The 26,643-nt window shown below is 43.4% G+C and overlaps 1 protein-coding gene across 3 annotated transcripts in view; it reads left to right on the top strand.

Annotated features, from left to right (window-relative positions):
* cars1 (cysteinyl-tRNA synthetase 1) overlaps positions 1–26,643 on the top strand; it is a 35,864-nt gene that overhangs the window by 7,198 nt on the left and 2,023 nt on the right. Inside the window, exons 1-20 of one of the 3 annotated variants that reach the window (XM_071400625.1) lie at positions 9,830–9,961; positions 12,344–12,574; positions 17,029–17,120; positions 17,992–18,080; positions 19,864–19,960; positions 20,044–20,142; positions 20,394–20,543; positions 21,023–21,163; positions 21,661–21,749; positions 21,866–21,987; positions 22,080–22,321; positions 22,554–22,683; positions 22,788–22,891; positions 23,883–23,980; positions 24,449–24,638; positions 25,084–25,152; positions 25,469–25,550; positions 25,669–25,749; positions 25,849–25,976; positions 26,527–26,610. In XM_071400625.1, the coding sequence (XP_071256726.1) occupies positions 9,940–9,961; positions 12,344–12,574; positions 17,029–17,120; positions 17,992–18,080; positions 19,864–19,960; positions 20,044–20,142; positions 20,394–20,543; positions 21,023–21,163; positions 21,661–21,749; positions 21,866–21,987; positions 22,080–22,321; positions 22,554–22,683; positions 22,788–22,891; positions 23,883–23,980; positions 24,449–24,638; positions 25,084–25,152; positions 25,469–25,550; positions 25,669–25,749; positions 25,849–25,976; positions 26,527–26,610 (2,340 nt within the window). In that variant the 5' untranslated portion in view covers positions 9,830–9,939. Of the gene's footprint in view, positions 1–9,826; positions 9,962–12,343; positions 12,575–17,028; positions 17,121–17,991; positions 18,081–19,863; positions 19,961–20,043; positions 20,143–20,393; positions 20,544–21,022; positions 21,164–21,660; positions 21,750–21,865; positions 21,988–22,079; positions 22,322–22,553; positions 22,684–22,787; positions 22,892–23,882; positions 23,981–24,448; positions 24,639–25,083; positions 25,153–25,468; positions 25,551–25,668; positions 25,750–25,848; positions 25,977–26,526; positions 26,611–26,643 lie in introns of those variants that run through there. The other 2 variants (XM_071400627.1, XM_071400626.1) reach the window with 2 other exon arrangements.

Raw genomic sequence — 26,643 nt, 5'->3', positions numbered from 1 at the left:
GCAAACTTCCAAACAGGAAGTGGAAATTCTGAGGCTGGTTGATTTTCAACTCATCGCCTATTCAAATCCCAGTAAGATATGGATCTGTTTGCACTTCCTACACCTTCCACTAGATGTCAACAGTCTGTAGAACGTTGAATGAAGCCTCTACTGTGATGTGGGGCCAGATGGAAGGTGTTTCAGTCAGTGGTCTGGCAGATTGCCAGTTCCTGGTCATGCGCATTCCAAATGATATCGTCTTACTTTCCATTACTTCTAGAGACACAAAGGAATTCTCCGGTTGGAACGTTATTGGATATGTATGATAACAACATCCGGAAGATTGATTCTCTACTTAGTTTGACCAGTTTATTCGACCTGTAATATAACTTTTTGAAGTTTTCGTCCGAGTTCGCCTGGATCTGCGCGAGCGTTTGGACATGTGTACTAAACGTGCTAGCAAAAGTAGCTACTTGGACATAAATAATTGACATTATCGAACAAAACAACAATTTATTGTGGAACTAGGATTCCTGGGAGTGCATTCTGATGAAGATCATCAAAGGTAAGGGAATATTTATGATGTAATTTTGTATTTCTGTTGACTCCAACATGGCGGAGAAATGTTTTTATATCTAAGCGCCGTCTCAGATTATTGCATGGTGTGCTTTTTCCGTAAAGTTTTTTTGAAATCTGACACAGCGGTTGCATTAAGAACAAGTGTATCTTTAATTCTATGTAAAACATGTATCTTTCATCAAAGTGTATGATGAGTATTTCTGTTATTAGATGTGGCTCTGCAATTTCTCCGGATATTTTGAAGGCATTTCTGAACATGGCGCCAATGTAAACTAAGATTTTTGGATATAAATATGCACATTATCGAACAAAACATACATGTATTGTGTAACGTGATGTCCTATGAGTGTCATCTGATGAAGATCATCAAAGGTTAGTGATTAATTTTATCTCTTCTGCTTTTTGTGACTCCTATCTTTGGCTGGGAAAATGGCTGTGTGTTTTTTGGACTTGGCGGTGATCTATCGTAATCATATGTTGTGTTTTCGCTGTAAAGCATTTTTTAAATAGAACACGGTGGGTAGATTAACAAGATGTTTATCTTTCATTTGCTGTATTGGACTTGTTAATGTGTGAAAGTTACATATTTCCCAAAAATAATTTTTTTCCCGCGCTGCCTTTTGAGCGGAACGTGTGTCCTAGAAAGGTTAAGCAAAATGTTCATGCTGTTTGTGGCTGCTATGAAAGTGAACTGTATTTGCATGTGATCAGGGGTGTATTTATTCTGCCGATTCTGTTGAACGTTTCTTAAATGGAACGAAACGGGGATTAACACCTGAATTTGTCCAATAGAAACTCTCGTTTGCAACTGTTGGACTAATGATTACACCCTGTATCAGCTAGATGCAGGCAAGAGTGTGCAAGGTGGTGTTGAATGTGTCACTGTCTGTCACCTTGATTACTAACATTTTTCTCTCGACCTGTGCACCTACTTTGTAAACTTTAATTTAAAGGCTAGGTTGTAGCAACCTCATGATGGGTATAGGGAAAATTTGAGTATCATGTAGTAGCCTAAACCTATCGATGTTACATTGAGCTGGGTGAATGGAATATGAATGACAGTCATCCAATATGGTGTAATAGAAATAAGGCCCTGCTCAAGAAAACAATAATCGTCCTCCCTCATCCTAAACGGCACCAACCGCCACTGCATTTACAAGGATTGAGAATCCATTTCCGGAACCTCTCGTCAGAGCCAGAGAAGAAGAAGCGAGAGGGATTACTCAGCCCAAACTGTCCATGAAAATAAGAAAATCATTTTTGTATGGAGGTCAATGAGAGATTGTGAATTTGGTCAACAATAAATGGAATTCTAATTTGCTACGTGAGCCTTATTTGATTGAATAGACGTTTCATAATGGTTAGGTTGTTACGAAGGCACTGATAGAAGCGGACACACGTGGCATTTTGGAAACTTTGAAAAAAACTACTTTATATCAGAGTTGTGCCTCTTGTTCATACGCGTATCTGCCCTCTCATTGGCTAGAATGCTCCCACCTGATCTCGCCTCCTCTCCCTGCCTTCCATCTTTAAGGACATGTATTTCCATTGTTATAGTGGTTACTCAACCGTCTTGTCAATATAATAGATAATCTTTGTCGGAGTCCTATTTGAAAATTGTGGGAGGCAACCATTGAGATATAAAAAGTCTTCACTATTTACCACCGAGGTGGAAGAGAGAACCAACTCGGCGGGAAATCTGTCTCCCTCCAGCAGGTGGCAGTGTTTCGTTGTTTCGCACACCAAGCAAGGAGTTTTTGAATGGAGGTCAATGAAAGAGTGTCGAATTTGGTCAACAAAAATATTAATGGTTTATTTGCTTGGTGAGGTTTATTTGCTCGGTGAGGTTTATTTGATCTAATAGAAGTTTCGTAATGGTTAAGTTGTTATGAGTGTTCTGATATAAGTAGGACCTGGTCCCGTGTGGCTCAGTTGGTAGAGCATGGCGCTTGCAACGCCAGGGTTGTGGGTTCATTCCCCACGGGGGGACCAGGATGAATATGTATGAACTTTCCAATTTGTAAGTCGCTCTGGATAAGAGCGTCAGCTAAATGATGTAAATGTAAATGTAGGACACGGGACATCCCGGCAACTTTGAGAAAAAACACTTTATATCGGGGTTGTCTCGCGATGGCTATGCATATGGAATGAGGCTAGTAAAATAGCATCTCTCTCCATTGAATATAGGCGGTTGATGTCATCAACCCTCATCGAATATTCAAAAAAGGATTACAATAAAGAGATGTATCCACCAATCCGAAGAAAGGATAGTTGGGTGCTAGACAGCCGCAGATGCTGATTTGAGGGCAATGACTCCAATTGTTAGGGCGGCGAGACATGTTTCTTGTCAGTATATGCATAATCTTTGGTTACCACAGCCAAAAGCTGAAGTCCCACCTATTCGACCAATCAGATGAGGGAGTGTGATGTCACGTATGCCGGTTTACGGTTATTTTAATTTTTTAATTTTATTTCACCTTTATTTAACCAGGTAGGCTAGTTGAGAACAATTTCTCATTTGCAACTGCGACCTGGCCAAGATAAAGCATAGCAGTGTGAACAGACAACACAGAGTTACACATGGAGTAAACAATAAACAAGTCAATAACATGGTAGAAAAAAAAGAGAATCTATATACAATGTGTGCAAAAGGCATGAGGTAGGCAATAAATCGAATAATTACAATTTAGCAGATTAACACTGGAGTGATAAATCATCAGATGATCATGTGCAAGAAGAGATACTGGTGTGCAAAAGAGCAGAAAAGTAAATAAATAAAAGCAGTATGGGGGGTGAGGTAGGTAAATTGGGTGGGTAGTTTACAGATGGACTATGTACAGCTGCAGCGATCGGTTAGCTGCTCGGATAGCAGATTTTTAAAGTTGTTGAGGGAGATAAAAGTCTCCAACTTCAGAGATTTTTGCAATTCGTTCCAGTCGCAGGCAGCAGAGAACTGGAAGGAAAGGCGTCCAAATGAGGTTTTAGCTTTAGGGATGATCAGTGAGATACACCTGCTGGAGCGCGTGCTGCGGGTGGGTGTAGCCATCGTGACCAGTGAACTGAGATAAGGCGGCACTTTACCTAGCATAGCCTTGTAGATGACCTGGAGCCAGTGGGTCTGACGACGAACATGTAGCGAGGGCCAGCCGACTAGGGCATACAGGTCGCAGTGGTGGGTCGTATAAGGTGCTTTAGTAACAAAACGAATGGCACTGTGATAAACTGCATCCAGTTTGCTGAGTAGAGTGTTGGAAGCTATTTTGTAGATGACATCGCCGAAGTCGAGGATCGGTAGGATAGTCAGTTTTACTAGGGTAAGTTTGGCGGCGTGAGTGAAGGAGGCTTTGTTGCGGAATAGAAAGCCGATTCTTGATTTGATTTTGGATTGGAGATGTTTGATATGAGTCTGGAAGGAGAGTTTGCAGTCTAGCCAGACACCTAGGTACTTATAGATGTCCACATATTCTAGGTCGGAACCGTCCAGGGTGGTGATGCTAGTCGGGCGTGCGGGTGCAGGCAGCGAACGGTTGAAAAGCATGCATTTGGTTTTACTAGCGTTTAAGAGCAGTTGGAGGCCACGGAAGGAGTGTTGTATGGCATTGAAGCTCGTTTGGAGGTTAGATAGCACAGTGTCCAAGGAAGGGCCGGAAGTATATAGAATGGTGTCGTCTGCGTAGAGGTGGATCAGGGAATCGCCCGCAGCAAGAGCAACATCATTGATGTATACAGAGAAAAGAGTCGGCCCGAGAATTGAACCCTGTGGTACCCCCATAGAGACTGCCAGAGGACCGGACAACATGCCCTCCGATTTGACACACTGAACTCTGTCTGCAAAGTAGTTGGTGAACCAGGCAAGGCAGTCATTAGAAAAACCGAGGCTACTGAGTCTGCCGATAAGAATATGGTGATTGACAGAGTCGAAAGCCTTGGCCAGGTCGATGAAGACGGCTGCACAGTAATGTCTTTTATCGATGGCGGTTATGATATCGTTTAGTACCTTGAGCGTGGCTGAGGTGCACCCGTGACCGGCTCGGAAACCGGATTGCACAGCGGAGAAGGTACGGTGGGATTCGAGATGGTCAGTGATCTGTTTGTTGACTTGGCTTTCGAAGACCTTAGATAGGCAGGGCAGGATGGATATAGGTCTGTAACAGTTTGGGTCCAGGGTGTCTCCCCCTTTGAAGAGGGGGATGACCGCGGCAGCTTTCCAATCCTTGGGGATCTCAGATGATACGAAGGAGAGGTTGAACAGGCTGGTAATAGGGGGTGTGACAATGGCGGCGGACAGTTTCAGAAATAGGGGGTCCAGATTGTCAAGCCCAGCTGATTTGTATGGGTCCAGGTTTTCCAGCTCTTTCAGAACATCTGCTATCTGGATTTGGGTAAAGGAGAAGCTGGGGAGGCTTGGGCGAGTAGCAGCGGGGGGGGCGGGGCTGTTGGCCAAGGTTGGAGTCGCCAGGAGGAAGGCATGGCCAGCCATTGAGAAATGCTTGTTGAAGTCTTCGATTATCACGGATTTATCGGTGGTGACCGTGTTACCTAGCCTCAGTGCAGTGGGCAGCTGGGAGGAGGTGCTCTTGTTCTCCATGGACTTTACAGTATCCCAGAACTTTTTGGAGTTAGAGCTACAGGATGCAAATTTCTGCTTGAAAAAGCTGGCCTTTGCTTTCCTGACTGACTGCGTGTATTGGTTCCTGACTTCCCTGAACAGTTGCATATCGCGGGGGCTCTTCGATGCTATTGCAGTTCGCCACAGGATGTTTTTGTGCTGGTCGAGGGCAGTCAGGTCTGGAGTGAACCAAGGGCTATATCTGTTCTTGGTTCTGCATTTTTTGAACGGAGCATGCTTGTCTAATATGGTGAGGAAGTAACATTTAAAGAATGACCAGGCATCCTCAACTGACGGGATGAGGTCAATATCCTTCCAGGGTACCCGGGCCAGGTCGATTAGAAAGGCCTGCTCGCAGAAGTGTTTTAGGGAGCGTTTGACAGTGATGAGGGGTGGTCGTTTGACCGCGGACCCGTGGCGGATACAGGCAATGAGGCAGTGATCGCTGAGATCTTGATTGAAGACAGCAGAGGTGTATTTGGAGGGCAGGTTGGTCAGGATAATGTCTATTAGGGTGCCCATGTTTACGGATTTAGGGTTGTACCTGGTGGGTTCCTTGATGATTTGTGTGAGATTGAGGGCATCAAGCTTGGATTGTAGGACTGCCGGGGTGTTAAGCATATCCCAGTTTAGGTCACCTAACAGAACAAACTCTGAAGCTAGATGGGGAGCGATCAATTCACAGATGGTGTCCAGGGCACAGCTGGGAGCTGAGGGGGGTCGGTAGCAGGCGGCAACAGTGAGAGACTTATTTCTGGAGAGATTAATTTTTAAAATTAGAAGTTCGAACTGTTTGGGCATAGACCTGGAAAGTATGACAGAACTTTGCAGGCTATCTCTGCAGTAGATTGCAACTCCTCCCCCTTTGGCAGTTCTATCTTGACGGAAAGTGTTATAGTTGGGTATGGAAATCTCAGAATTTTTGGTGGCCTTCCTAAGCCAGGATTCGGACACGGCAAGGACATCAGGGTTGGCAGAGTGTGCTAAAGCGGTGAGTAAGGCAAACTTAGGGAGGAGGCTTCTGATGTTGACATGCATGAGGCCAAGGCTTTTTCGATCACAGAAGTCAACAAATGAGGGTGACTGGGGACATGCAGGGCCTGGGTTTACCTCCACATCACCTGAGGAACAGAGGAGTAGTAGGATGAGGGTGCGGCTAAAGGCTATCAAAACTGGTCGCCTAGAGCGTTGGGGACAAAGAATAAAAGGAGCAGATTTATGGGCGTGGTAGAATAGATTCTGGGCATAATGTGCAGACAGGGGTATGGTGGGGCGCGGGTACAGCGGAGGCAAGCCCAGGCACTGGGTGATGATAAGAGAGGTTGTATCTCTGGACATGCTGGTCTCAATGGGTGAGGTCACCGCATGTGTGGGGGGTGGGACAAAGGAGGTATCAGAGGTACGGAGAGTGGAACTACAGGGTCCATTGCAAACCAAAACAATGATAATGATAACTAGCCTGAACAACAGTATGCAAGGCATATTGATATTTGAGAGAGACATACAATAAGGCATAAAGTGATTGCAGGTCTTGATTGGGAGAGCTAGCTAAAACAACAGGTAAGATAACAGCAGCAATAACAGGGTGCTAGTCTAACACAGCAACAACAGGTAAAAATGGCGACGACTAGGCAGAGAGGGTCGGATTAACTACACACAGATCCTGAGTTAAAGCACAGAGCCGACAGATAAAACACAAATAAACAGAATGGAGTACCGTGAATTAATGGACAGTCAAGCATGCATCAGCTATGTAGCCAAGTGATCATAGTGTCCAGGGGGCAGCCGTAGATGGAGCAGGGAGGCCTCCACTAAGCTAGCACGCGGCGTTTAAAGTTAGTAGCCCGGGGGGTGGTCTGCTCAGACGGAGGGGGTCTGCTCAGACGTGGTCGTGTCGACAGAGAATCCAAGCCGGATGGCGAAAGAGAGGTTGTGAATTGTAGAATTGTGTTTGCTAACTGGTGCTAGCTTCGTGGCAGTGGCGCTAGCTGCGCTAGCTGCAAGCTAGCTGTGAGGATCAGAAGTAGTGGCTCAGGGATTACGGCAGGAATCCGGCGTTGTTGTCGAGAGACAGTCCGATGCTGGTAAATAGGTGAGTAATATCCAGGCTAATAACAGGGCTGGTGTCTGTGCAGAAGGTAAAAGCTACTAGCAGCGGCAAAAAAAATGGCTAAATTAGCTTGTAGCTGATTTAGACCAGTTGTGATGGATTGGCAAGGCTCTGTGTCGGCAAAAAAAGGTCCAGTCCAATTGGCAAAAGAGGTATTGTAGCCCACGAATTCGCTGGTAGACCTCTTCGGCTAGCCGGCAGATGGGCCTAGCTCGAGGCTAACTGGTGCTTGCTTCGGGACAGAGGTGTTAGCCAGTAGTAGCCACTCGGTTGCAGCTAGCTAGCTGTGATGATACGGTGTAATTGTCCAGAGCTTGCGTCAGGAATCCGGTGATGTGGTAGAGAAAAAGCAGTCCTATATGCTCTGGGTTGATATCGCGCTTGCAGACTGGCAGGTATTGGCCCGGTATTGAAGCTGGCTGTGTCCGAGTTAGGGGTGAAGACCGCAGCAGTGGCTAACTGACTACTAGCTAGTAGCTAGTTATCTGGCTAGCTTCTGATTGGGGTTACGGTTCTAAAGTATAAAAAAATAGCAGGTCCGTACCACATTGGGTGAGGCGGAATGTATATTCAGTTCCTAGATGGAAAGTGAAATTAAAATATATACGAAATGTATACGAAAAATACGAAGACTATTTACACGGGACAAGACAAGACAACACACGTCCGACTGCTACGCCATCTTGGATTCGAGAAACAACCAATCAGATGAGGGAGTGTGATGAGGAGTATGCCGGTTTACAGTTAGTGGGAAACAACCAATCAGATGAGGGAGCGTGATGACGAGTATGCCGGTTTACAGTTAGTGGGAAACAACCAATCAGATGAGGGAGTGTGATTACGAGTATGCCGGTTTACAGTTAGTGGGAAACAACCAATCAGATGAGGGAGTGTGATGACGAGTATGCCGGTTTACAGTTAGTGGGAAACAACCAATCAGATGAGGGAGTGTGATGACGAGTATGCCGGTTTACAGTTAGTGGGAAACAACCAATCAGATGAGGGAGTGTGATGACGAGTATGCCGGTTTACAGTTAGTGGGAAACAACCAATCAGATGATGGAGTGTGATGACGAGTATGCCGGTTTACAGTTAGTGGGAAACAACCAATCAGATGAGGGAGTGTGATGACGAGTATGCCGGTTTACAGTTAGTGGGAAACAACCAATCAGATGAGGGAGTGTGATGACGAGTATGCCGGTTTACAGTTAGTGGGAAACAACCAATCAGATGAGGGAGTGTGATGACGAGTATGCCGGTTTACAGTTAGTGGGAAACAACCAATCAGATGAGGGAGTGTGATGACGAGTATGCCGGTTTACAGTTAGTGGGAAACAACCAATCAGATGAGGGAGTGTGATGACGAGTATGCCGGTTTACAGTTAGTGGGAAACAACCAATCAGATGAGGGAGTGTGATGACGAGTATGCTGCAGGGGCAGATGAGAGACATGCATTTGTTTTTTCTAGTGATCCATCAATGATTTGGTTATTTATTAGCTATAATAAAACCAACCGTTCTTAATGCAAAGTGTTAATCGGATGTCTTATTGAAACTCAGCTTGCAAGCTTATCATGTTTGCCTTTACTCATATTTGTAGGTTTAGTCCAATATCATCGTTTTTAAAATGACATGTAGACAAACAAATTGACACCTTTATTTTGTGTCTTTATTTTCAAAATCCACAAATAAAACAGTTTCACAGAAATGTCAATTTTATTGATTGGCTGATTTAAGATCAACTTCAACCCTGTTCCTTTATTTGGCACCTAGGCACATACTATAAACATTTATTTAAGTTAACATAGCCTTGCAGTCCACCTTTTTGGTATTTTGTACCAATTTCCATCACTGTGTTAGAACCTTTACTGGTTCTAACAGTGTATCTTTCTTGCTGCCAGCTCTTTGCAAACTGTTGGGGGAAAAATCTATTTGACCAAATACAACGCTATTTCTCTGTAAACAAATTAACAACAGACTTTCAGAATGCTTATAGATGAGGGTACTCATCATGCACTGCACTGACACAATTGACTGATGATTGGTTGAATGAAATTTATAATAAGAAGACTGTGGGAGCTGTACAGTTTTTTTTTTACCTTTATTTAACTAGACAAGTCAGTTAAGAACAAATTCTTATTTACAATGACGGCTTAACAGTGGGTTAACTGCCTTGTTCAGGGGCAGAACGACAGATTTTTACCTTGTCAGCTCAGGGATTCCATCTAGCAACCTTTCAGTTACTGTCCCAATGCTCTAACCACTAGGCTACCTGCCACCCCGACCATAACCTGTTGTTGAGAAAACGTATGTGTTATGGCGTTTCAACCTCTTGATTGTTTTTGACATTGCCAATTCGTGTTGCCGAATGTCTTAGTAATTTGGTTCAAACTTGAACGGTTCCCGTGAACCGGAACACGCGTCATCACACTCCCTTATCTGATTGGTCGGGTAAGCGAGTCTTCTGAGCCGGCCTACTCGTAATCACACTCCCTCAAATGATTGGTTGAGCCTTCTGACTTTGTGGCTGTGGTAACTAGTGACGACCATAAAAAACTGGAGGCAACGCGGATGTCTAGAGAATACAGTCATTGGTCTAGACTAGCGAGAGAGTGTACGTCCGGGCACGTTATTGTTGCATCAGAAATTGCAGACTGTTGACATGTCAAGCTCGGGAGAGTTAGGTAAGTATTGAAATCGATGCATGTTTTTCATGTTTCCAAATATCAGCAGCGGCTCTTCAAGGCAAATGCGTTTATTCATAGTTTGATGCGCGTTCTCAGAATATAAATTATTGCACGATATTGAATGTTGGCTACGGTAAGGCTAGCAAATTTATATAGTCAATGAAATGAATGCCATTCTACACATCTATAGCGTCAATGTGCAATATGGTACGCAGCATCATCTGGAGACGTGATGATTAACACAAGTTAAACATTCACCTTCTGCTACCATTTCTGTCAAGCCGTCTACGCATACTTGATGCATACGTTCGATAAATCCTACGTATGCACCGCAAAGTACGCACTGCAACGGCCATTCTGGTTGACACTGTCGGTGTGATCAAGCGTCACGAATGTATTTAAATCAAAGTGCCGTCCAGCTAGTAGTACTATTAATGGTTATACTACCGTATTACTGGAAAGGGCTGAATCAAGCTTTCGCTTTCACAGTGAATGTCCAGAACATGAGTCATGAGTGACGGTAGATATGGGTATTCTGTGAAAATAGTCCTGACCGGTGTACTTGTGGCTGCGTGATGCTCGGTACACCGGTCACGACTATTTTAGTAGAATAACGTTACTCATAGCTTACTGTCACTGTCTCCAGCTCTTGACATTGGTCGTGTGCTGGGAAGAAAATGTTCTGTATTGTCACATACACCGGATAGGTACAGTGAAAAGTGACATTAATTTTGAAAGCGAAAGCTCAATTCATCCTTTTCCAGGAATACCGTAGAATAACAATCAATTGTTCTAGCTAGCTAGATGGCTTGTGAAATATCTGCTACCTCTGCTAGCTAGATGGCTTGTGAAATATCTGCTACTACTGCTAGCTAGTCGTCTACAAACAGTCTCTCAACATTGAGCGCTCTCCATTGGTAACCCTCCTGCTGTGTTCCGGTCGAATTGGACCGATTTACATGTTTTTTTTCTCTGAAAAATTTAGTTAATTTAATCTGATTGTCATAAGGTTCCATAACTTTGTCCACACTTGGCATCTGAACACACCAAATACATTTTGATGATTTTCATAACATTTTGGGTGTTTTATTTAACTTTTGTACACCTGTGGTGTTCCCGGTCAAAAATGACTGGTCATTAGACATTAATGGGTGAGAGGACAATTAGTGTATAACATTTATTTCAGGCACACGTCCATTCATCAGATGGACACACTTCCATCTCCCAGACCCCCACATGCATGTGTGTTTGAGCACACACACACACACACACCTCACCCCCCCCCCCCCCCCTTATTGGCTTCCATGACAACCCCCATGGGAACCTTTCCCCAATAGAATCTATCCCCCAAGGGAACCACACCTGTTGGCATTCTCACAAACAATCAACATTGCTTCAATAATATATAGAGCTTTTCTTGCAGCTCTGGTATATAAAGCTTTGAGGCCTCGCTCACAATTCATTCTGTGGCAGCACAATGACCAAACGATATACTGTATGTGAGGCCCTTGATCATATCTTTCATCATGACACTGGTGAGGAGGAGAGAGTCCTTGTTAAACTTTGACACAAAGTAGTCTGTGATAAATAGCACAATATGTTTCATCTAAGTATTTGTTATAGTCAAAATAATCCATACATTATGCTTTTTTTTACTCAAAAACGAGTTGTATGAGCTCAGGTCAATGAGGCCTACAGGCTATAAATAGCAAATAGAAGTTCAAAACTTGTAATGTTCACAAGAACTTGATAAAAAGATCTAACACAATATTAGGTGATAATATATGTATTATTATGGATTCATAATCAGCTATAATGAGGCGGTCATTTTGGACCGGGAACACAATTAATTAACATGAAATGAACACAACAGGAAGGTTGAAGGTATACGTTAAGATTTCCTCCTGCGCTGTTATGATCTTAGTACAGCTGTGTCATAACATAACCAATGATGTGGTCAAAACACCAAAATGGAAGGTTAATACTGCATTGTTTATGTTGTCATTTGAGTATTTGTAAATGAATATACTGTATATAATGCACATGTCATTGCATCCTGTAACTCCATTTATGAATTTGACAGGTTAGACTCCCATCCCCCAGTTCACCAAACAAAGTGGCAGGGTCAGGTTGTTGAAATGATACCTTGGGCCTTTAAGTTAATACACCAAATCAGATGGAATAGCCAAAGCTCTTAGCCAGTTGTCAACTTTCAGATGGCATTGATCAGCAAGAGGGTTGATAAACAAATACAGCAGCACAACGTTCTTGGGCATCAATTCTTTGCCTTGTCTAGAGACGAAACCAATCCGAAATTAGTTTTGGTTTTTCAATGGTGTCTTGTCTGTGGGTGAATGTGTGCTGTCTTGTTTTCCACAGCCTTTGATTATGGCTTCTTGCTGCACACAAGTGAGGAGGCCACAGCCACCGTGGCTCTGAATGAGTACCTGAGCTCCCGCAGCTACCTGGCTGGGTTCAGCCCCTCTCGGGTGGACCAGGAGGTCTTTGAGCTCCTGCAGAGGCCTCCGGCCCCGCAGCACGTGCACGCTCTGCGCTGGTACAGGCACATAGCAGCCCTGCAGCGGGACATCCCCAGCCCAGATAGCAGCAGTGAGTAGAGTCCAGGGCCCATGGACAGGATAGGGATGCTCCCCTTAGACTAGAGTAGCCCACTGCATAAGGGCAGTCATGTCCCCCCCCCCCCTCCCCTAGACTAGACCGATAGTGCATGGTCACTTTGGAATGTCGGTAAGGCTAGCTATTTAAATAGTCAATTAAATTAATGTCATTCTTCTACCTATGTTCAGGCATCCCGAATGTATTTAAATCAGGGATGGGCACCTTTGGGGGGGGGGGCACACAAAAACAGATCTCATCATGAGGGGCTGGAGTGGTTTGCGGGTAAAGGTTGAATTTCGCTTTCACAATGAATGTCACCTTTCACTGCACCTATCTGGTGTATGTGACAATACAACATTTGTTATTTTTTCCCAGAACATGAGTTATGACAAGTCCTGGAGACGGTGACCGTAGCTCAGAGTATTCTGTGAGAGTAGTCCTGACAACTGTACTGTTCTCTTCATGATGCTCGGTACACCAGTCACAGCTATTTTCACAGAATACTCATAGCTACTGTCTCCAGCATTTGTTAAAATGTTAAAATGTTTTATTGTCACGTACACCGGATGGCTACAGTGAAAGGTGACATTCATTGTGAAAGCGAAAGTTTAATTAAACCGTTTCCAGTAATACGGTGGTATAACCATAAATGGTACTAGCTGGTCACATTAGATTCAGGCTTCTGGCAACACCCTTGTGTTCTGCTGACAGACGCTCTAGAATGAGATGCTACATTTTAAAGCTGTTGGGCCTATCCTTCATTATTTCAGCAGCAACACATTGGGCTTCATAGAAGCTTACTAGTGTCAGATATAGGCTAAGCCCCTGTTCAATATGGACTCCTAGTGCCCGATATAGCCCAAGCCCCTGTTCAATATGGACTCCTAGTGTCAGATATAGCCCAAGCCCCTGTTCAATATAGACTAGAGGTCAACCGATTATGATTTTTCAACGCCGATACCGATTATTGGAGGACCAAAAAAGCCGATACTGATTACTCGGCCGATTTAAAAAAAAAAAAAAAAAAAAAAAAAAAAAAAACTTTTTTTTTTTTTTAAAGTAGTTTTTTAAAATTTATTTGTAATAATGACAATTACAACAATACTGAATGAACACTTAGTTTAACTTAATATAATACATCAATAAAATCAATTTAGCCTCAAATAAATAATGAAACATGTTCAATTTGGTTTAAATAATGCAAAAACAAAGTGTTGGAGAAGAAAGTAAAAGTGCAATATGTGCCATGTAAGAAAGCTAACGTTTAAGTTCCTTGCTCAGAACATGAGAACATATGAAAGCTGGTGGTTCCTTTTAATATGAGTCTTCAATATTCCCAGGTAAGAAGTTTTAGGTTGTAGTTATTATAGGAATTATAGGACTATTTCTCTATACGATTTGTATTTCATATACCTTTGACTATTGGATGTTCTTATAGGCAATTTAGTATTGCCAGTGTAACAGTATAGCTTCCGTCCCTCTCCTCGCCGCTACCTGGGCTCGAACCAGGAACACATCGACAAAAGCCACCCTCGAAGCAGCGTTACCCATGCAGAGCAAGGGGAACCACTACTCCAATTCTCAGAGCGAGTGACGTTTGAAACGCTATTAGCACGCACCCCGCTAACTAGCTAGCCATTTTACATCGGTTACACCAGCCTAATCTCGGGAGTTGATAGGCTTGAAGTCATAAACAGTGCAATGCTTGAAGCTTTGCGAAGAGCTGCTGGCAAAATGCACGAAAGTGCTATTTGAATGAATGCTTACGAACGTGCTGGTGCCTACCATCGCTCAGTCAGACTGCTCTATCAAATCATAGACTTAATTATAACATAACACACAGAAATACGAGCCTTAGGTCATTAATATGATCGAATCCGGAAACTATCATCTCGAAAACAAAATGTTTATTCTTTCAGTGAAATACGGAACGGTTCCGTATTTTATCTAACGGGTGGCATCCATAAGTCTAAATAGTCCTGTTACATTGCACAACCTTCAATGTTATGTCATAATTACGTAAAATTCTGGCAAACTGGTTCGCAATGAGCCAGGCGGCCCAAACTGTTGCATATACCCTGACTCTGCGTGCAATGAACGCAAGACCTGGATTTCTTTAAGTTAAATATGCAGGTTTAAAAATATATATACATCTGTGTACTGATTTTAAGAAAGGCATTGATGTTTATGGTTAGGTACACGTTGGAGCAACGACAGTTCTTTTTCACGAATGCGCACTGCATCGATTATATGCAATGCAGGACACGCTAGATAAACTAGTAATATCATCAACCATGTGTAGTTATAACTAGTGATTATGATTGATTGATTGTTTTTTATAAGATAAGTTTAATGCTAGCTAGCAACTTACCTTGGCTTCTTACTGCATTCGTGTAACAGGCGGGCTCCTCATGAGGCAGGTGGTTAGAGCGTTGGACTAGTTAACCGTAAGGTTGCAAGATTGAATCCCTGAGCTGACAAGGTAAAAATCTGTCGTTCTGCCCCTGAACAAGGCAGTTAACCCACCGTTCCTAGGCCGTCATTGAAAATAAGAATGTGTTCTTAACTGACTTGCCTAGTTAAATAAAGGTGTGTTAAAAAAAATAAAAATAAAAGAATTGGCGTCCAAAATTACAGATTTCCGATTGTTATGAAAACTTGAAATCGGCCCTAATTAATCGGCCATTCCGATTAATCGGTCGACCTCTAATATAGACTCATAGTGTCAGATATAGCCCAAGCCCCTGTTCAATATAGACTCAGTGTCAGATATAGCCCAAGCCCCTGTTCAATATGGACTCATAGTGTCAGATATAGCCCAAGCCCCTGTTCAATATGGACTCAGTGTCAGATATAGCCCAAGCCCCTGTTCAATATGGACTCATAGTGTCAGATATAGCCCAAGCCCCTGTTCAATATAGACTCATAGTGTCAGATATAGTCCAAGCCCCTGTTCAATATAGACTCATAGAGTCAGATATAGCCCAAACCCCTGTTCAATATGGACTCAGTGTCAGATATAGCCCAAGCCCCTGTTCAATATGGACTCATAGTGTCAGATATAGCCCAAGCCCCTGTTCAATATAGATTCAGTGTCAGATATTGCCCAAGCCCCTGTTCAATATGGACCGATAATAACATTTGCATGACTAGCATTTCGCAATCATCGAAGTCTGTAACTTTTCTTTAGGCCTGTATTCATTTGTCAACAGTGTTAACGGCTAGTGGCAGGAGGACCACCGTTTGGTTGTTTCATTGGACTATTTCCCATCCCTGAATTGTTTATTTTAATTTCTAATTTTTTTCATTTTTTTTTGCCATCACACCTGTGTTCCTTCCTGTGTGGGTTTTGTGTTTGTTCAATTTTTTTTGCCATCACACCTGTGTTCCTTCCTGTGTGGGTTTTGTGTTTGTTTTCGACATGCACTTTGAGGGCTAGCTAGTGTGTTGCTTTCCACCCCTCCCCCCAAGCAAACTAAGTCTACTGGTAGCAGGCCTGCAGCTTTGATGAAGGCACACAGACTGCATTGTGTTCCTGGGATCTGGAGACCAGGGGTGGTTGTCATCAGACTGCATGGTGTTCCTGTGCTCTGGAGACCAGGGGTGGTTGTCATCAGACTGCATGGTGTTCCTGTGCTCTGGAGACCAGGGGTGGTTGTCATCAGACTGCATGGTGTTCCTGTGCTCTGGAGACCAGGGGTGGTTGTCATCAGACTGCATGGTGTTCCTGTGCTCTGGAGACCAGGGGTGGTTGTCATCAGACTGCATGGTGTTCCTGTGCTCTGGAGACCAGGGGTGGTTGTCATCAGACTGTATGGTGTTCCTGTGCTCTGGAGACCAGGGGGGTTGTCATCAGACTGTATGGTGTTCCTGTGCTCTGGAGACCAGGGGGGTTGTCATCAGACTGCATGGTGTTCCTGTGCTCTGGAGACCAGGGGTGGTTGTCATCAGACTGTATGGTGTTCCTGTGCTCTGGAGACCAGGGGTGGTTGTCATCAGACTGCATGGTGTTCCTGTGCTCTGGAGACCAGGGGTGGTTGTCATCAGACTGCATGGTGTTCCTGTGCTCTGGAGACCAGGGGTGGTTGTCATCAGACTGCATGGTGTTCCTGTGCTCTGGAGACCAGGGGTGGTTGTCATCAGACTGCATGGTGTTCCTGTGCTCTGGAGACCAGGGGGGTTGTCATCAGACTGTATGGTGTTCCTGTGCTCTGGAGACCCGGGGTGGTTGCCATCAGAATAGTGGTGGCTTGCATACCCTCAGACAGTTGCCTGCTCAAATCACTAAAATGTCTTCAAAGTTTTAATTGGTGAATCCAGAGATTTGAGGAAATTCAATTCCATAATTTGCCTGACTTTCAATGAGACACCATTTAACAGCATGCCCTCTTCAGAGAAACGTTTGACTAATGTTCTAATTAAATGTGTCCTCTGTTTTTTTTTAGTAAAAGGAAAGAGGGTCCAGCCCCCCTGGTCTGCCCCAGCCGGGTCCAACCTGCCAAAGCTGAGACTCTACAACAGCCTCACACGCACCAAGGTGACATATTGACCTTCTTTTGTTTTGCTCGTTTGAGGGCCATTTTGGATGGCTGAATCCTTATGATCAAATAGGAAAGAAAGACACTGAATGTCTCTGTAGCTCAGTTGGTAGAGTATGGCACTTGTGACACCAGGGTAGTGGGTTCGATTCCAAAGACCACCCATACGTAAAATGTATGCATGCATGACTGTCGCTTTGGATAAAAGTGACTGGTAAATGTACTATATTAATACCAGACTGTTATTATTGGATAAAAGTGTCTCGTAAATGTACTATATTAATACCAGACTGTTATTATTGGATAAAAGTGTCTGGTAAATGTACTATATTAATAACAGACTGTTATTATTGGATAAAAGTGTCTGGTAAATGTACTATATTAATACCAGACTGTTATTATTGGATAAAAGTGTCTCGTAAATGTACTATATTAATACCAGACTGTTATTATTGGATAATAGTGTCTGGTAAATGTACTATTATTAATACCAGACTGTTATTATTGGATAATAGTGTCTGGTAAATGTACTATTATTAATACCAGACTGTTATTATTGGATAATAGTGTCTGCTAAATGTACTATATTAATAACAGACTGTTATTATTGGATAATAGTGTCTGCTAAATGTACTATATTAATACCTGACTGTTATTATTGGATAATAGTGTCTGGTAAATGTACTATTATTAATACCAGACTGTTATTATTGGATAATAGTGTCTGCTAAATGTACTATATTAATAACAGACTGTTATTATTGGATAATAGTGTCTGCTAAATGTACTATATTAATACCTGACTGTTATTATTGGATAATAGTGTCTGGTAAATGTACTATTATTAATACCAGACTGTTATTATTGCAGGAGTTGTTTGTTCCCCAGAATGGAAACAAGGTGTCGTGGTACTGCTGCGGACCCACTGTCTATGATGCCTCTCACATGGGACATGCCAGGTAAAGTTCACTTCAGGAAGTAACAAGACGAGCAGTTTGTGACACACCGCAAAGAGCTGTTTAGTCCAATAGGTATAGTCCATAGTCCAATAGGTATAGTCTATAGTCTATAGTCCAATAGGTTTAGTCCAATAGGTTTAGTCCAATAGGTTTAGTCCAATAGGTTTAGTCCAATGGGTATAGTCTATAGTCCAATGGGTATAGGCTATAGTCCAATAGGTTTAGTCCAATAGGTTTAGTCTATAGTCCAATAGGTTTAGTCTATAGTCCAATAGGCTTAGTCCAACAGGTTTAGTCCAATAGGTTTAGTCTATAGTCCAATAGGTTTAGTCCAATAGGTATAGTCTATAGTCCAATAGGTTTAGTCCAATAGGTATAGTCTATAGTCCAATAGGTTTAGTCCATAGTCCAATAGGTTTAGTCCAATAAGTATAGTCTATAGTCCAATAGGTATTGTCCAATAGGTATAGTCTATAGTCCAATAGGTATTGTCCAATAGGTATAGTCTATTGTCCAATAGGTATTGTCCAATAGGTATAGTCTATAGTCCAATAGGTATTGTCCAATAGGTATAGAATATGTATAGTCTATTGTCCAATAGGTATAGTCAATAGTCCTGCCCGTTGTACTGTTGGCTTCGTGATGCTCGGTACACCACGGTCATTACTATTCTCACAGAATACTCATAGCTACTATCTCCAGCGCTTGTCATGATGTTCTGTGGATGATAATAATAATAAATGTTTTATTGTCACATACACCGGATGGCTACATTAAAAGGGTGACATTCACTGTGAAAGCGAAAGTTTAATTAAACCGTTTCCAGTAATACGGTGGTATAACCATAAATGGTGCTAGCTGGTCACATTAGATTCAGGCTTCTGGCTATAGGTATAGTCTATAGTCCAATAGGTTTAGTCTATAGTCCAATACGTATACTCCAAACGGTATCGTCTATAGTCCAATAGGTTTAGTCTAGTCCAGTAGGTATAGTCTATAGTCCAATAAGTTTAGTCTAGTCCAGTAGGTATAGTCTATAGTCCAATAAGTTTAGTCTAGTCCAGTAGGTATAGTCTATAGTCCAATAGGTTTAGTTTATGGTCCAATAGATATAGTCCAATAGATTTAGTTTATGGTCCAATAGGTATTGTCCAATAGGTTTAGTCCAGTAGTCACAAATAGAAGAAAAAAACTAAAATATGTCATGAAAATGCAGGTGAGGTGGCAAACCTAATAAGGGCTCACCTAACTGGCATTTCAATGATTTTAAAGGTGCAGTATGTACCTGACCGACCCGACCAAATTCACATAGAACAGATCTACAGCTTCTTAGACAATTTTTCTATGTGTGATATTTCTATGCTGCCCGTTCTTCAGTTTTGTTTCTGCATCTTTCACTTTGGGTTTTTGTACACCAGCTTCAAACAGCTGAAAATACAACCGTTTGTGGTGATGGAAATATATTTCAGTGGTTTAGATGGTACAACGAGTCTCTACACTACACTTGTTTGTTTTGTCACATAAACTGAAATTAGGGAAACTATTTGAATTTTAGCAACCAGTAAATGGAGGAGTGATTTCTGCATAGTGCATCTTTTAATGATGACATTTTGATAATGACATGTTGATGAAACAAGGGTCATACTTTCCTGACTTATAACTGTTCTGGAAAATAATAGTCTAAGAACTAAGACTATTTCCTGCTGTAGAACCTTTTAAATCAGTTTCAATTTGAATGTTAAGATCTGTGTCCAAATGATTTGATTCCTTTTTTGTTTTTCAGATCTTACATATCTTTTGATATCCTCCGAAGGATTCTGATGAACTATTTCAAATATGACGTGTTCTACTGTATGAACATTACTGACGTAGATGACAAGGTAACCAGCAGTGGTACAAAACAACATGTTGTGAAAACTGAACCGTTGGCTGAATGGTTAGTGATCATTTGTCTGTCTGTCAGATCATCAGGCGGGCCAGACAGAACTACCTCCTGGAACAGTACAGGGAGAAGAAGCCAGCGGCTGCCCAGATACTACAGGATGTCCTTAGTGCCAGAGGGGTAAGACATCAAACTTTTTATAGTGTCTACAAAGTTAATGACAAATGAATCAGTCACTATTTCCAGGTGTGGTTGCGTGATTGGTCATCTGTGGAACAGTGGCATGTCCTGGGCATACTCTCAGGTTCTAAAGTTCACCCCTGTATGGGGGGTGAGAATGAACCGTCCCATATATAGAGAGAGTGGTGAGCTTTGGCGCTGGATGTCACATTACCACATCTAACATCCCATTCACTCCATATCATTTGCAGCCCTTCCAGGCCAAGCTGGCTGAGACCACAGACCCAGACAAGAAACAGATGCTGGAGAGGCTGGACTCTGCTGTCGCTGCTGCCCTGGGACCCCTGCAGGGGGCGGTGGAGAGCAAGGCTGGGGAGGCTGACATACAACGCCTGGCTCAGGTAAGATCTCCTCTCTGCTGTACAACATGGATCTCTACGGTTCCTGACAAGTCTAATACACTTCCAGAGGTTTGGACTGAGCTACCTAGTCAAGTCACATTTGATTGTCTCCACACAGTCCAGTGGAGGCTGCTGAGGGGAGAACGGCTCATAAATCAAATCAAATGTATTTATAAAGCACATCTTACATCAGCTGATACCTCAAAGTGCTGTACAGAAACCCAGCCTAAAACCCCAAACAGCAAGCAATGCAGGTGTAGAAGCCCAGAACAACGCAAATGGAATGGCATCAAACACCTGGAAACCATGGAAACCATGTCTTTGATGTATTTAATACCATTCCACTGATGCTGCTCTAGTCATTACCACGAGCCCGTCCTCCCCAATTAAGGTGCCACCATCCTCCTTTGCGACGCACTTTACGAAAAAGAACACCAGAGACAACAGAAGTCAAATGTGTTCTTTTGTTCTTTTTGAAGGTGTTACTGGAGAAGGCCAAAGACCTGCTGTCTGATTGGTTGGATGCTCAATTTGGCAGTCAAGTGACCGAGAACTCCATCTTCTCTCTTCTTCCAAAGTTCTGGGAAGGGGAGTACCACAACGACATGGACGCCTTGAATGTAGGTGGAAACACACACAACCCATATTTTATCATTCATATAACATTTATATTTATAATGAATTGTTCATTGTTTTTTACTATGACCTTTTCTAGTGTCAATGCTCATTATCAGATGAGTAATCTTGAATGTAGGTGGAAACACACACAACTATTATGTCACATGACCTGAATTTGAACCTTTTTTTATGTAAAGAGTTTTCATCAAACTGTCCTCTTTTCTTTTAATGTCAGATGGTCCAGCACCATCCTCAGATCATTTCTTCTCATTCTGGATAAGAGTTAAAACACAGGATCAAATCTTATGTTACACGATTATGCAAAAACACAGGGCCCTATCACGTAAACCATACAGTATTTCAGCAGTAATGTAACATTAATGTTTCTAATTGTTAATCATATTTTACAATTAAAATGACTACTTTTCTAGTGCCAATCTGATGATGATTGTTAAAATGACTGATTCCCCCACCTATTCTGATTTCCCCCCCCCCCCAGGTCCTTCCCCCGGACGTACTCACCCGCGTCAGCGAGTACTGCCCAGAGATCGTGGACTTTGTGAAGAAGATCCTAGACAATGGCTTCGGGTAAGGGAGAGATGGTCTCTGTTATCATTCAGCCCCCCCTCCTCGAATTAGTTTTAAAACAACTCTTTGTTCATCCCTCTATCTCTGTGGGGTTGTTTTTATTTTCCCGTCGGCAGGTACGAGTCCAACGGTTCAGTTTATTTTGACACAGCCAAGTTTGACACCAGCCAGAAGCACGCGTACGGCAAGCTGGTACCTGAAGCGGTCGGTGACATGAAAGCTCTGCAGGAGGGAGAGGGTAATAATATCAATCATTTATAAAGCACTTTTTTTTTTTAAACTAACTGCTACAATGTATGTGAGTTATTGGTTGTCCGCTGTGTCCTGCAGGAGATCTGAGTGTCTCAGCAGACCAGCTCAGTGAGAAGAGGTCGCAGAATGACTTTGCCCTGTGGAAGGCCTCTAAGCCGGGGGAGCCGTCCTGGGACTCACCCTGGGGAAAGGGACGGCCTGGCTGGCATATCGAATGTTCCGCTATGGCTGGTTCCATCTTGGGAGAGTCCATGGACATCCACGGAGGAGGGTTTGACCTCCGATTCCCCCATCACGATAATGAGTTGGCTCAGTCCGAGGTAAGGGTTTATTCTCAAGTGATCTGTTTCTATGACATGGACGGTGGTCCGTTTGTGTACTCCCAAGTGTGCACTTGTTCACTCCCCCTCTAGGATTTGAAAGCATTGGCCTATAGTAGCAGCAAAGTCCACAAGGGCAAGTGAAAGTGTACACTTCGGGGAGAACGGTAGGGAATTGGAATGTAACCGTAGTATTCAAGTTGAATAACAAGCAGGAGACTTGTCCACGCAGGCTTACTTTGAGAACGACCACTGGGTTCGCTACTTCCTGCACACTGGTCACCTGACCATCGCAGGCTGCAAGATGTCCAAATCTCTCAAGAACTTCATCACCATCAAGGATGCCCTGGCGAAGAACACAGGTGAAGCTACTTCTCAGTAGCCACTAAAACAACAGCATTATGTTATGGCAATGTGTGTGTGTGTGTGTGTGCAAGCTAACAGCTGTTCTGTGTGTTCCCCTCAGCTCGGCAGCTCCGTCTAGCCTTCCTGATGCATTCCTGGAAGGACACCCTGGATTACTCCTCCAACACCATGGAGTCAGCTGTCCACTACGAGAAATTCCTGAATGTAAGTGATAATATAGCCCAGAGGTGCTCCTCTATAGTCTTAAACGGGTAGGTCCACATTTTGGCATCTAAGTCCTTTTATATCTGTGTGCAGTTTGAAGGTAGTTTCTGGAGCCCAGGGCCTGCGTTATGAGCAGGTCTTAGGGGGCCTGGCCCACACTACCGTACCTCCTGTCTAAATAAAATATTTCAATATTGATTATTTATTTGAGTGACGGACGCTGACAAGCATCTGAGCGAGCGAAACAGCGCCCCTCTGTGTCAGTATGTGTGGCCCATGTTATCATTTTTTGGGCCAGACTGCATCAGATACCTGGGCTACATGTAATAAGGCGCTGCTTTGCCCGCTGGGATGTTTTCTCCGGTGAGATAGTTTCAGACACTTGTGAATTGAAGGAAAGTTGCCCGGTGCACTGTTCGGATGCTGTAATTATTTGGGACGAATGTACAAAGGTAACCTACTTTTTTAAAGTGATTTGTTTAACAATCGGATGAAAACATGACTGGTTGTGTTCATGCCACATTGAAAGGTAATGCATGTTTTCAGTCAAATTACATTTCTTTACTATAAAACCCATTAAAAAACAATATGACATGCCATAATGTTTTTGGCCAGATAGCATCAGATACATGGGCTACACATACTGAGACAGAGGGGCGCTGTTTCGCTCGCTCGGCTGCTTGTTGGCGCTCGTCTCTGTCAATTGTGGAAGTCAAATGCCTGTCCAACTGATTCATTCTGGCGCCGGCTCTGATAGGGCCATCGCCAACTAGCGTTAGTGCAGTGACTGGAAGACTACAGGAGCAGCTAGCGTGTTCGTGTAGCAGTGTTTATTTTCATGAAATTGTTCTAGTTTTTCTTCTTCTACTCTCCGGCTCAGAGGACTCAAAGTGCACCTGTTTGAGTCCGCTGACCACAAGGGGACTTTCTTTTTCAGTTAGTCTTCCTCTCCTCACAGGAGTTTTTCATTTAGTCTTCCTCTCCTCAACAGGAGTTTTTCCTCAATGTCAAAGACATTCTCCGAGCTCCCTGTGACGTCACCGGACAGTTTGAGAAGTGGGAGGCAGCGGAGATGGAGCTCAACGAGAGGTGAGAGGAGAAACGTCACAAGCCCGGTGTTAATAATCGATACGACTTCGTTTTGAAGGTTTGGTAATAATTCCTTCGTTATGGGGTTGTTAAAGTCCCTTGGAGCTTGTGACCTGGAAGGACCTTTTTTGGAAACCTCTCTTATGAGGCATGGCACACAAAAATCTAAACATCTGAAGGCTTCAATAAGCTTTCAGTGTTTCAAGCTTCATAACAGGATTTTGGTAAAGAGTGCGGATATGACCTTAGTAGTCATTTGTCATTCCATGTAATGTCATGTTTTATGACAACCCCGTGTTGCAGGTGTGAGGGAGTACAATGTACCACTTAATCATCTGTTGTGAAGGACTGCCCCCTGGTGGCAGCTCCCTGTGTAGACTAGGGAGGAAATCCCACTCACATTGTCTCTGTCTGTCTAGTTTCTATGAGAGTAAACCCTGCCCACTCCTCCATTGTCCCTGTCTGCAGTTTCTATGCGAGGAAGGCAGCAGTCCACGAGGCGCTGTGTGACAACGTGGACACGCGCAGCACCATGGAGGAGATGAGGGCGCTGGTGACCCAGAGCAACACCTACATAGCCAGTAGGAAGAGCTCCAAGCTGCAGCCCAACCGCATGCTGATGAAGAGCATCGCTCTCTACCTGACTGACATGCTCAAGGTGAGGGAGAGCTTGTGCAGCATACCAGGGGGTGTGTTCATTCATTGCACACTGTTGCAAAATGTTTTGCACCATAGCAAAAAAAAGGTTTTGCCGACAAAAATGAGTTTCTATTGGACAAATTCAGTTCCTACCTGTTTCGTTTACGTTTGCTTTTGTTTGGTTCCATTTGGATCCATTTGGTTCCTAGTGAATACACCCCAGTATTACAGTCACAAGACCAGAGCTGATGTCGGCTGTCGACTAAACAACGGTGCCATCACATAAATCTCGTGAATACATTCAGTATTAAAAATGAAACGCGATGTAGAAAGTGAAACCGGGTCACATAATATTTACACCACTATAGCTAAGCGGTATGATAGTAACCCATTCTGTCATTTTACTTATCAGGAGACCACATCCTTTGTTCTGATGAAATTCTCTAACCCCGTCTGTGTTGTAGACCTTTGGGGCCATTGAAGGGTCTGAGCCTATTGGATTCCCAGTGGGAGGAGATGGTCACCATGGGGATGTAAGTATTGCCCTGGAGATACCAGGCTGCTTCTTGGCAGTCCAGGTGCTTTCAACATGATATACTGTTGGGATTGGCCACCACCATTTCTCCTCAGTTTGTAGTGGTCCTCTGTCGCTCAGTTGGTAGTGTATGTTGTTTGCAACGCCAGGATGGAGGGTTTGATTCCTGGGATCACCCATATGTATGTATGTATGTATGTATGACTAAGTCACTTTGTATTTTAAAATAAATCATATTGTTATTATATCCGTGTTCTCGTAGACGTTGTGATTCTGTGGACGTTTCTAGTCAAGCTAACTGAGGCTGCTTGCAGATGGAGACCACAGTGATGCCCTATCTGAAGGTGCTGTCAGACTTCAGAGAATCTGTTCGCAAAATCGCCAGAGAACAGAATGGTAAATACTTCCTCCCTCCCAAGTTATTCAACAAAAATACTAATAATTTAACACAGTTGTCTGCCGCTAGAAATGTGAGGCTTGTAGACGTGGTGACTGACTCTGTCTGTGTTCTCAGTGACAGAGGTGCTACAGCTGTGTGACGTGGTCCGTAATGACACCTTACCTGAGCTGGGGGTGCGCCTAGAAGACCATGAAGGTAAATGCACTGACCACAATATACACACACACTCTATAGATCAGCGAAAACTAGTAGCAGCCACAGTGATGACTGGCTGTGTTGTCTTGTCATTGTTAGGCCTTCCCACTGTGGTGAAGCTGGTGGACAAAGAGACCCTGCTGAGGGAGAGGAATGAGAAAAAGAAGATGGAGGACGAGAAGAAGAACAAGAAAGAGGAGGCTGCCAAGAAGAAGCAGGAGCAGGAGGTTAGTAGGACCATAGAGATGGATAGAGGAGGACTCATCTTTGGTGGAATTCCCTCAATGGGAGAGTCCTTTGTCTATAGCAGGAACACTGTCTTCCGAGTCCTCCACTAACTGATCTGAGCGCAGTAATACTGATGTTACCAGCCTCATGTCTAGATGTAGGTATATTGATGTGTCCCCTCTGCTAACTGATCTGAGAGCAGTAATAATGTTACCAGCCTCATGTCTAGATGTAGGTATATTGATGTGTCCCCTCTGCTAACTGATCTGAGAGCAGTAATAATGTTACCCGCCTCATGTCTAGATGTAGGTATATTGATGTGTCCCCTCTGCTAACTGATCTGAGAGCAGTAATAATGTTACCAGCCTCATGTCTAGATGTAGGTATATTGATGTGTCCCCTCTGCTAACTGATCTGAGAGCAGTAATAATGTTACCCGCCTCATGTCTAGATGTAGGTATATTGATGTGTCTCCTCTGCTAACTGATCTGAGAGCAGTAATAATGCAGGTATATTGATGTGTCTCTGTTCATGGTTGTTTCATCACAGTTGGCCAAACTTGCAAAGATGAAAATCTCCCCATGCGATATGTTCCGCTCTGAAACCGACAAGTATTCCGGCTTTGATGAAACGGTAAATATACAACAATTGTATACCTCCTTGATA

This window comes from Salvelinus alpinus, chromosome 5, assembly GCF_045679555.1.
Source record: "Salvelinus alpinus chromosome 5, SLU_Salpinus.1, whole genome shotgun sequence".
NCBI lineage: Eukaryota > Metazoa > Chordata > Actinopteri > Salmoniformes > Salmonidae > Salvelinus > Salvelinus alpinus.
This window is presented reverse-complemented; position numbering and strand designations above follow the sequence as displayed.